Source organism: Hordeum vulgare, chromosome 2H (genome assembly GCF_904849725.1).
Source record: "Hordeum vulgare subsp. vulgare chromosome 2H, MorexV3_pseudomolecules_assembly, whole genome shotgun sequence".
Classification (NCBI taxonomy): Eukaryota; Viridiplantae; Streptophyta; class Magnoliopsida; order Poales; family Poaceae; genus Hordeum; species Hordeum vulgare.
In genome coordinates this window covers 546,694,457-546,705,789 of record NC_058519.1, presented here as the reverse complement: position 1 = coordinate 546,705,789, position 11,333 = coordinate 546,694,457, and the positions used below count along the sequence as shown (strand labels likewise).

The following is an 11,333-nucleotide window of genomic DNA, read 5'->3' as shown; positions in this document are numbered from 1 at the left end:
TTGGAACGAAGTATTAAAGAGTATTAGCACGGAATCAATCAGTCATTTCAAAAGAATTATGCCATCATCTTCAAGTCAAAAAGAGAACCAAAAAATGTAAAAACTGAAACATGCGAGCATCAAAGCGTCTCTTCACAAGCCAAGCCTCCGTCCCCGGCACTGACAAACTTCTAACTCATGTGGAATCATCCTAGCAAAATCAAGTCAAAGGAGACCACTAACTCTGTGACGACTGCATGGCTCATAGGATTCAGAAGCTTCTGCGGGGCTTTGCTCTTGCACTTGCAGTAGGCGGCGCGGCCTTGTTGAGGTTGTCTGTCACCCCAAGTTCCACGGAGGCTTTGCTCTTGTGCTTGCCATCGTCGGCTCTGGATGGGTCGGGTGCCGCTGCTGCTGCCGCTGCCTCCTTGTGCTTGAACCGAACCAGCAGGATGGTCATGTTGTCGACCGACGGTTGCGGTGGTTCTACACACATGTCGAGGATGGCCTCGCAGTTCTTCCCCAGGTCCATCCCCTGGAATATGTATGTGTGTTGGTCACAGCAATATATATGTCAAGTTAAAGGGGAATTTAATGAGCTAAACAGGCAGACATGCTGGTGAAACAAGAAGAAATGCTCACAGATTTCATGTTCTTTCGTATAATTTCAACCAGACCCTGGGTTAGCACGACGTCCCTACAAAATATGAAGAGGTGTGTGAATTCAGATGGAGCAAAAAGCGTAAGATCCAGGTTCTTCAGAGTAGGTTCTTTACAAAGATTAGTCAATCATTATTCATTATCCTTTTCCAACCAACTGACCAGGCCAAATTCATATTGATGCAATCAAATTACTATATTTCTGGAACAATTATGAAGTAATAGCACAACAAGGGATCAGCAAAGACTCCGGTATTCTGCACCTTCGGCAAATCATACAAAGACAATATGTATATGGTGATGATGTAGCTTAGCCCAAAACAAACTAAATTTAACTGAACCGAAATCCACGAAACACCTTTGTAAAGACTACCATGTCTCCAGAGAAACACGACTGTCAAGACTAATTGTCATGACATTGGAACAAACAATAATTGAGCAGTATAATTTAGTTGGGGACTTACCATACTCCATCACAGGCCATAACAAGGAACTCAGTTTCAGCAGTTATGTTTTCCTAACAGCAAAAGGGTCATTTTCCGTTAGACCGTATCCAGTAGGACAAACATACAGATTTTTATGACAATTCAGTAACTCACTAGTCGAATCTCAGGAGAACAAGTCAGTGCTTGTAATGCAGGGGTCAGCCGACTATTGCTTTTGTACCTCATATCACCTGCAAGTAAGCCAGATATCAATCACAATGTATGATTATTGCGTAGCCTCTCAAAATACAAGGTATTACTGTACCGATCGATCTTGAGACCGCAATTCCACCGTCGATACGACCGGCTCCCCCAGTAACTGTTACGGAACGCCCCGCGTTCTCTATTCTCCGTTTTTCAGCCGGCACACTTGGTTTGTGATCGTTGGTCAAAACAGTTGCCTTAGAAAACAACAAACATAAACCAGGTACCATTACACCATTAGAGGTCACAGCCATAAAAAATATCGCGCTGATCGGGTACCAGCCAGACACCAACAAGAGAAGTACCTGACCATTCCTTGAGATTACGCAACGACAATCACCAGCATTCCCAACAATGATCTGGTTGTCTCTAATGAGAGCCACACAAGCGGTACTTCCTACATCTGCTGGCCCGGGGCGTTTCTGCAGACAAATAACTCAAGCTGAAGTAAACAATAGGTGTTTTCATAACAAATAACTGGAGGGGATGTGAAAAAAATAAAATGAGACATCACCTTCAAATTTACACAAGCACAACTGAGCAACATATCCTTGACAGTCGAATTCGCATTGGCATTATTATTAGCAGGGCTATACTCATATAATTCCCTCCGTCCCTCCTCTGTCATCATCATCTGATCCATTCTGCAACAGTCAAGTAGCAACAGCGATTACAGATGTGACACAAGCATGTGTGAAGAGAAAGGCACCACAATGAGCAAGACAATATCGTAGTATCGGCAGAAAAGTCCGTGAGGAACCGCGTAGCCTCGATAAACAAATAGAATGCATGAATTGCTTAGCTAATAATTAACCTGAAGAACGCGCTCTCCACCGCAATACGCAGACTGTCATTGAAGTGTGGATGCTTCTGGACCTCAAGATGGAAGTGTTTCGCACAGTACATCGATACAGCAGGTCCTGTAACAAGAAATATTTGAGATGGTAGTAAATGGCACTGATTGCAAAAAGGACAGGATGGAAAATGATTTCTGTGAATTCTAGGAGCTGAATCTGTATCGTGCATATATTTGAATTCTGTTTTTCTCATAAGTGGATGGGACTGAATAGTGAGTGCCAACCTCCATGCCCATCATAAACACCAAAGAACGATGTGGCGGTGGAAACATCAAGATCTTCAACAGCTGCATGCTAGAGAATAAGAAGATCAGGAGTTAGGCTTTGGCATTTCGCCAAAGATAAACCATGTATCAGGATGGTTATTACTCACAGCATCTTCCATGTTGGCACGGTAACCTTGCATGGATGACACCGCGTACTCGAGCCTGTCGTTCTCCCCCCTCTCGGTGGTCTTCGACAGCACCGGCTCCCTGCTGATTGTGCTCATGGCGGAGTTTGCCTGCCTGAAAGATCACAGCAGTATGGATATGAAAAATCTTGCAGGAGTAATAAGGAAGAACATGGCAACACACTCGAGAGCAAACCGATGGTGAGTGAGACGCATGCAGATGGCATAAATAGATACCAGAAAGCATTGAACAAAATGCAAACGAGACATCACCACGCGTTCTTCATGGTCATGGCTTGGTGGTGGCCGCTGCTTCCTTCCTCTTTCTCCGTCTGCGACGCATGCACGATGGCGCAGCAGGCAGAGCCAGGGAGATTCCGGGAGGAGGCCAGGCCGGTTGTACCTGCACCTGCTGACACCAAATGCATCCATCAGGTCTGCAATGGCGGCCGGAGGAGACTTGGAAAAAAACATTTCAGGCAACGCTCGATCGAAAAGCTCAAATTCGGAGGCACGATTCGGACATTTGAGGGGCCAAACAAAGAGACGACGACGGGCGATCAAGGATGAAATGAAATAGTATGATGTAATCAAGCGCCAATGTTTGGCAATGGCATTGCATTGCACGTCGTCGGAATGTTGGATCCCTAACCTTTTCCCGGCACACGAGTAACTAGGGCGCTGGCATTCCGCATTGCGCGTTCGTACCTTGGAGGATGATCCGGCGGTGCGGGAGAGCGGCGACCGGCGGGAGGCAAGGCGGGGACGGCGGCGATCAGAGGCGGCCGGCGATCAGAGGAGCCGGCCGAGTGCCCTGGTGGAGACAAGTGGCGGAGGAGCAGACACAAAACGATCTGCGCCCCCGGATCGCGTGGCACTTGCGATCGGCTCCTTTGTTGGACCCGCACGGACCTCTCCGTTGCCTGTTACATGTATGTACCCCCACAGGGGTTTCACTGCTCTGTCGCGTACGCGTGAAACGGATTTATTGGAAGCTGAATTGGGCAACTCGCCGTCTCAATCTGGTGAAGACGTAACTTTTTAAAAGTTGAGTTACGTCTCCACCACCAGATATTGCTTTTCTTCACCAGCGGCCAACAGTTTTTTATTTCGCCGCCGTCCTCCGGCGGCTCCCTCTATCGACGACCGAGGTCGCCGGTGATGAGGGATCATCGGATTCACACATATAGATTGTGTAGCTTTAGGTTTTAGGTCCTAGTAGTTGATTTTGGGTTGTTTATTGCCTTGCCCTTGGCGACAGCGATGCCGACGCTGGATATAGAAGTTTCAGGTCCTTTTCCAACAAGGTGATTGCTCCCTACGGTTAGGGATGGATTTGGAAACCAATCTATCCAATTAGTGACGGTCATGACGGCGGCAACATTTTTTTGGTGGACTTGTGTTCTCTAGCTTGAGGGTAATCCGGAAGCGGATTCTAATTGTTGTCTGCATCAGTGGCATCTGAAAGATTAAGGATCATGTGTCGGGTTCGTGGTTCGTGGCTAGTAGACATGGTTTGCTCCTCCTACGTCTTAGTCATGCGGGATGCCATATTTGAATTTCGATGTCTTGTACATGGTGTTGTCCCAGTCTGAGCAATAGCTTTGCCTTTGGTGAGCCATCTTAAAGGTCCATAAAGCCACATATCAACGATGGAGACGCATTGAGCTCGAATATGGAGGTGATCCGTTATTTTATTTTTTGTGGTTGTTGTGGTGGCACCGATGTAGGTGGTGTGCGCAATTTTCAAGCTCAAGAGATTTGTCGGTCTTAATTGTAATTTTTCTTCTTGAGTGGTGTTTTTTGTGGAAGGGGGGGGGCATTTTGCTAGTTTTTTAGTTTTCTCACGTCGATGCCTGCGTGACTTGTATAATGTCTTTATGATTTAAATGAGACACATATAACCATGCAAAAAAGCCTTTGTCATCTCAGATCTGAAGGTCTATTATTCAAGAAGGGATACTCTAGCTCATCGACTCGTCCATAAAAACAGCTAATAGATTTAGAATTGGCTTCTCAAAGATTATAACATGCGCCCCATTACTTGTCAGGAACCTGACTTTGGACAGTGCTGCTAGGACCTCTTTATAACGGGAGTGCCACACTTCTATCAGACCGGTCTTTCAAGATGTTGTGGGCTCTTTGTTTATAGTAAAGTGTTCGATGCGCACCGAAAATGTCTGGATATATGCAGATGGACCGAAAACTGGATTTGGACTGCTAACAAATGATGTTAGAGTTAGGGTCCATGCCATCCTAGGAGGGTTTTCCTAGGGGGTGGAATGTCAGGAATCTGACCTTGAATAGTGCTAGTGATTTTAGTTACACCTTACATATGAAAGGAGGCCAGGACCTCCTTATACGGAAGAGTGCCATATTTCTATCAGACCGGTCTTTTGAAATGTTATGGGTTATCTTAGATTATCGTACACGGTTTGTAACTGAACTCAGCTGCAAAAATAAGAATTTGGGATTGAGAAAAGGTGCAACAAACTTTTACCGGTGTTGATGCTGAGGTAATCCTTTCAATCCCGTAATATACCGGATGGATGACTTTTAGTCTTGGAATTACGATAATAAAGAAGTTTTTTCGGTCCGGACGGCTTAAAGCATCTCCACCTGCCCCGAGGATACCCCCAAGGATATCTTTTTTAGGTTCGGTATTAGGTTCGGGGACGGTTTTTGATCGAAAGACGATCCATCCACGCCCCAACGCCTCAGGACGTCAAAATAGCCAAGACAAATCCAGACGAAACCTAGTGCGCTGGGGCTCTTGAGGGCGCCGCGAAAGTTTCGACGAAACGTGTCTCTCCACATGTCTTTTTTCTTGACCCACTTAATCATTTTTCTCACAAACTTTGGGTTGGGATGGAATGTGATTGGAAAGATGCCCTCTCCATGCACCTTATTCCGTCGGATGAAGCATTTGGCCTTCCAAGACATCAACTTTTTTGGTTGATGATGTTCTTGGGGCTCCAACGGCTGGAGATGTTTTTACCCGCATGCTTGTTGCTACGAAACACCGGCGGGAGGCTTGGCTCGAGGGAAAATACTGATTCCTCCAACTAAGATAGAGACCAAAAGGCTTGGACTAAAATGTGCTCGATGCAAGTCCCTTCCAAGCTGAAATTTTCTTATGGCGCTTGGCGCAACAACTCTGCCAACTACTGACCCACTTCATCGTCAACACATGCCTCCGCAGATCTGATGATTCGTGGAGGCACTTCTTATTAGTGTACCATGTCTTGGTGCGTGTGGACTCTAGCTGATCCTAATCATAATTTGCGCGTGTGGACTCTAGCTGATCCTAATCATAATTTGCAGTGGGGCAATGGTGAGTTAAAGAAAATAACAGCCTGCTGTCTCAGAAGGAAAAACCCAGTCCAGGGCAAATGCCAGAATGAACCGAGACATGATGCAGTCTCACGTTTGGGGGCTTCGGTTGCCACGACAACAGGCCCTCCCACACTCCACTGTTAACTTCTCCATACACAAAAAAACATAAATTCATTATTGATATCCCACAAGAATAAGATTATGTTCTGTCCACTGTATAAACTCCAGTATGTGTTAATTTGAAACTCCAGGCATATATATACCCCCCCAGAAAAACGTTCGGCGCAACCTGAAGCTTTGTTGCCCTGTAAAACTTCTCTCTAAACGGCGGTCTATCTACACATCGAGGATCAGCTTCCGGAACTTCTCCATGTGCTCCGCCTGCAACGAGATGGCGATGGACAGGCTGCCGTCCTTGCTCGCGCTCGGGAGGACGAACGCCAGCCCCTCGTACGCGATGCCGCCAGGACCCATGAACACCGGCCTCCCCCAGCCAAAATCGGCGTCGTGGATCGGCAGGCGCACCCAGCTGGTGAGGCCGAGGTTGGGGCACCGGAAAGTGTGTGCTCCACGGACCAATGCTGACAGGTCCGGCTGCATCTCCAGGTAGTCCAGGGCTGATTGGCAGTAGTCGCCAGTCATCCTGTCTAGCGCTCCCTGGATGACCGCTGCTCCTTCCGCCAGCCCGCTCGTAACCTTGCCTGCCTCGGCGAGCGGGGTGGCGGTGAAGATGACATTCCCAAAGTAACCTTCTGGCAGCGGGGGCTGCAGCCGTTGTCGCCCATCGGTGGCGCAATACAGCTTGGTGGGCTGTTCCGGAGCCAGGTTGCGCGCAAGGGAGACGCAGCGCCAGACATGTGCAGCTAGCACTGCATACGTGCTGAACCGTGGCGCACCTTCACCTGTGGGGAGCTGTGAACGCAGGCGGCCAAGCTCTGAGCGGGTGAGCTTGAAGATGTCCACAGCAGTAGGAGGCGGCACTGGCTTGCCACCGAGAGCCTGAGGCACGGACGACAGCATGGCTGGGGCAGGCTGATACTCAACATGCGGGTAAGATGGAGTCGGCGGATCACGAGCACGGACGAGAGTGCGGTCGATGAAGGGCATGACTGCGATTTTAACTCCACGGCAGAGGTCAGACCACGAGTTGATGAAGTGCAAACCAGACATGCCGTCAGCAACATGGTGTTGCATTCCCACACCAAGGGAGACGCCCCCACACTTGAAGTAGGTCACCTGGAGTAAAATCAAAATCGAGGAGAATTAGCCTCTTGATATGTTTCACAACTTTCTTTATTAGAATGAGGTGAGCAGAATGCATATTCCAGCTGCAGCTTCTATCAATCAATAGATAGCTGAGGCAAGACGCTAAGACAAATATATGAAACAGGATACAAATGAATCAGAAAGCTGCTTCAACTATAGCCTACCGGAAGGATTGGCCTGAACATCTGAAATGAACTACATGGCATAATTTAGCTTTTAACATCCAGTAGGATATAATAGTTGTTTATCTGAACTAGCACGTTGACTTCAAAGAGTAAAACTTAAAAGTTCGACCCACTGTACTGCCTCGGTTTAGGTGGCAAATAGTAAATCACTGTACAGATAACGTGAGCTTGCCCACTATATGATCAGCTACCCAATGAGGTTATCAACATCGAAACAATTGCATCTTCCCCGCAAAAGAGAAAAGGAAACAATTGCATCTGAGAACCAACGCAACTCCTAATGTCTAAACTACGCAATACTATCAGGTATAAGAACATGGTATAGCGTGTGTGGAAAAGCAATAGGCTCATGCCAATCTTCAGATACGGTAATTGTAAAGTTCCAACTAGGCACCCGTTGTGTAACTATAAATCGCTCTACAGGTTGCTTCCTTGTGCATGAGTAGAGGATCTGCTATATTACAGCTTCAAGTTTTAGCAGTATATTCTTCCTCCATCTCATCAACATAGTAGTAGAAAACTTGTGAATAACTTCCTTCTATACATAACATGGGCATCATATCTATGAGAAGATGCATATGATCACAAAATTATTATTCAAGTTCCAAACGAGTTACTAACAAAGAACTACAAGATTGTAGATTCAGTGGGACAAATTGTAACACCCCAGCCAATCCTGGGCCCGCAGAAGTTACTTCTGATCTGGCTACTCTTCATAAGCTCACAGATGCACCTCGTTGATCTGGGTGGTACTATCAACCCTTTTAAGATAGGATGCAATCAAGTAAGAATCAGCAGCCCCTTTTCATATGAAGTTGGAAGTGGGCAAACTAACAACACCAACCGTAAGTACTTGGTGTTGGTGCAGCTTTGATATTAGCTCAACAATAAAACTGAGGCTATGTGGGGGCAAGGTTTACGAGTTGACGAGTCGTTCCGAGGTTAAGACTCATAGACTAATCATGACTACTCGTAACAAGTCGACACTGAAGTTGTGACTCATAGACTAGTCAACACTGAAGTGTAGTCGGCCCTGGAATTGCGACTCAGAGACTAGTCTACCGATTAGTCTTGACTAGTCCTTCAACCCGTAATCCATGATGTGGGGTAGCTTTCTCCATAAATTTGGTGATTAAAACCATATACACGTAATTAATTATTGTTTCGCATATAACAGTCTAAAACTAGGAAATGGTTCAGCTTTGATTAAAGAGAACTGTTGCAGTTTAGTTTACTCAAGAAGTCAAGATGATATTTATCCTCTGTAGTATACTTATTGGTTAGTTATATACATTTGTTACTCTTTCTTTTGAGATGGAAAATCCTCTAGTTCATCTGTTCTCAGTTCCCAATTCTTTAAAAGCCTGCTTTAAAGAGATCCCCAGTTAGATTACCTCAATTCATAACTAGAATTTTTGTTGTATAAGCCTTGCTTTTGCATAAACAACATGATAAACATCAAGTTGGCGTACATGCAGCGATGCTAAAAGTCAACCTGACACCTAATTATTTATGCATATATAATTTCAAAATTTTGGAAGAAACTGGATATGTAAATAGTGGTAGGTTATTATAAATAAAATAGAGGTTATCACATGGAACATGCTTCAGTTAGGTACTCATGCACCGACAAGTTGTGTGCACCCAAAGCAATAATATTCTGTATGTTGCCAACAAGCAAGTGAATAAAGAAATTGCAAGCTCAGCACAAACTAGGATTCAGTAACATGGCCAGTTGTGGTTCAGCTTTGTGTTCTGTACTGTAGCATGTGAAGAATTCAGTTACAAAGAATATCACTAGCCTGTTCAACAATTATTACGAATTTTTTTGACAGCTAATTATTAGGATATTTACTTCTAAAGATAAAGGGTTAGTGGCTCATAACTCTCAAGTTGGCTCACCGTTGTTCCATAGGATCTGAAAGTCAATGGTTGCTACTATCACTTTCAGTGCGCACTACTAAGTCCTTCTGCACAATCAAATTTGAGATAATGGTGGTGCTAAACCTAGCCAATCCCAGCCTATTATTCTGGCATGAAATGGCAGGTGACAAAGATCACTAGAAGGTGGGCCCATGACCTGAATTGCGCCTCCAATCTCCATCAAAGGAATGACTCAGAAGGTTCAACAAGCCAGAGGGTCCAGTTCTCAAACAGGACGGTCCAACCCTAACATTTGGGCATGTCAATATCACCTTCAATAAGTCTATTCTGTCTAGTGTCTATATCTGGGGCAGATGGTTAACAGTTGGAAACTTAAAGAGTTTGACCCGTCAACCCCGAATGAGTCATAAGGCCCTACTAGTATCCAATACTAATACAGACACAAAATAAGCCAAACTCACAATATGCATTGCATAACTTTAGCAGCATGCCAATTACTCCCTCCGTCCGGAAATACTTGTCCCAGAGATGAATGTATCTAGACTTATTTTAATTATAGATACATCCATTATATTCATTTCTAGGACAAGTATTTCCCGACGGAGGGAGTACTTCTGATACAAAAGAGGAGGTCTACCGATAATTTCTTGAGTTGGCAGGACTTTGTTTTCATGAAATGTATAAGGTCACTTGCCTGACAAATCAGTTTGTTGGCAGTAGAATTTATCTAGTGAATGTGAACACCCACTCACAATAGAACAAAAACTGGCGGGATGCAAGCTGCAACTACAGAGTCGTACATATACAGTTAATAAAGGCCAAGCTAGAACAGAATAAGGTGGTCCGCTTTCGTGCTTCCCACAACGAACAGGGGACCAAATTAACACATCCTAGAACAGGGTAAGGTTGACCGCTTCTAAGCTCCCCACAACGAAGAGCTGACGATCAATTCAACACATCCAAACAAGGGTCAAAAGTATGAGGTGTCCAAATCCAATCAGGAAGCAGAGGCTATGGTCCGCTAAAATTGGAGCCACACACTGGTCCCTTCCGTTCTCATCCCGGGTCTAATTGTAGCCGGTAGTAGTACTAGTACGAGATAGAAATTGAGGTCACCTGAAGCACGAGGAGCGGGAAGGAGGATATGTCGTCGGTGTAGTCCACGGGCGGGATGAGGCGCTTGAGGTCCATGGTGGGCGCGAAGTCGCCGTAGTCGTCGACGGTGGCGGTGGGCGCGTCGGCCTCGACGAAGAGCACCCCTTCCCCGCTGCAGTCGATCTCGACCCTGCCGTCCTCGTCGCGCGCGAGGCGGCCGGCCATCGGGTAGAAGGGCACGAGCGCGTCGGCCAGCGCGAGGCGCATCCGGTCGGCGTCGAAGAAGCCGTCGGCGCCCGCCTCGGGGCGGCGGTAGAAGTAGACGCTGGGCGTGTGGAAGCGCGGGACCACGAGGTCGAGGTTGGAGTTCCAGAGCCGCTCCCGCGGCCTCTCCACCGCCGGGCGCACCATCGTCGACCGCCTCACCGTGATCGCCATCTGCCGCCGCATTCCGGGGAACAAGCAAACAGCCCGTGAGCGAAACGGAAGGGGGGAAACGGAACAGGCAGACAAAAAGCACGCGCGCGCGCGCCGGGGGGGGGGGGGGGGGGGGGGGGACGGAGCGGATACTGACCTTGGAAGACGGAAGGACGGAGGGCGGATCAGATCTGCGGCGGCGGCGTCGGCAAAGGCGACGGGACGGTTGGATGGTAGTAGCAGCAGCTCTTGGTGGAGAGCAGCTGGTGGGCGAGTTGGGGGTGGAGCGGCTTATATAGGCCCCGTGCGGGCGGCTGGGCTGTGCTGTGCTGTGCTGTGTTGCGGCGATGGGTGGAGAGTTGGTGGGATGGGGACGGGGACGGGGACGGAGGGGGAGGGAGGAGAGGCAGCAGGCAGGCAGGCAGGCGGGGTGGGATTGTTTGGCAGATGGACACGGCTCACCGCCCCGCCTGACACTAGGCGCGCTCTCCGCGTAGCGCGGGAGGGGGCGGTGCGGCGGAGCGGAGGGCCGGCCAGACAGACATACGGGGCATGTTTGACTGTCGCCACGCAC

At 47.5% G+C, this 11,333-nt stretch overlaps 2 protein-coding genes across 2 annotated transcripts; both read right to left on the bottom strand.

Annotated features, from left to right (window-relative positions):
* Window positions 1-3,464, bottom strand: LOC123430485 (probable protein phosphatase 2C 42). The gene is made up of 12 exons (XM_045114354.1): window positions 3,285-3,464; window positions 2,850-2,985; window positions 2,559-2,691; window positions 2,410-2,479; window positions 2,143-2,248; window positions 1,843-1,972; window positions 1,634-1,750; window positions 1,390-1,525; window positions 1,239-1,315; window positions 1,104-1,156; window positions 622-676; window positions 1-514 (listed from the first exon to the last, which is right to left on the bottom strand). Exons 2-12 carry the CDS (start codon window positions 2,867-2,869, stop codon window positions 251-253), a joined length of 1,161 nt encoding a protein of 386 aa, XP_044970289.1. The 5' UTR covers window positions 2,870-2,985; window positions 3,285-3,464; the 3' UTR covers window positions 1-250.
* A 2,600-nt stretch (window positions 3,465-6,064) lies between these two features.
* Window positions 6,065-11,048, bottom strand: LOC123427147 (hydroxycinnamoyltransferase 1). The gene is made up of 3 exons (XM_045111120.1): window positions 10,917-11,048; window positions 10,364-10,780; window positions 6,065-7,148 (listed from the first exon to the last, which is right to left on the bottom strand). Exons 2-3 carry the CDS (start codon window positions 10,778-10,780, stop codon window positions 6,249-6,251), a joined length of 1,317 nt encoding a protein of 438 aa, XP_044967055.1. The 5' UTR covers window positions 10,917-11,048; the 3' UTR covers window positions 6,065-6,248.
* Between the last annotated feature and the right edge of the window lie 285 nt (window positions 11,049-11,333).

Coding starts and splice junctions, on each gene's coding strand:
- LOC123430485 (XM_045114354.1), bottom strand. CDS start 2,869: ATGACCATGAAGAACGCGTG. Junction 2,480..2,558: donor GTGCCAACATGGAAGATGCT/GTGAGTAATAAC, acceptor CTTATTCTCTAG/CATGCAGCTGTTGAAGATCT. Junction 1,751..1,842: donor GTGCTTGTGTAAATTTGAAG/GTGATGTCTCAT, acceptor ATTTGTCTGCAG/AAACGCCCCGGGCCAGCAGA.
- LOC123427147 (XM_045111120.1), bottom strand. CDS start 10,780: ATGGCGATCACGGTGAGGCGGTCGACGATGGTGCGCCCGGCGGTGGAG. Junction 7,149..10,363: donor TCCCGCTCCTCGTGCTTCAG/GTGACCTCAATT, acceptor ATTTTACTCCAG/GTGACCTACTTCAAGTGTGG.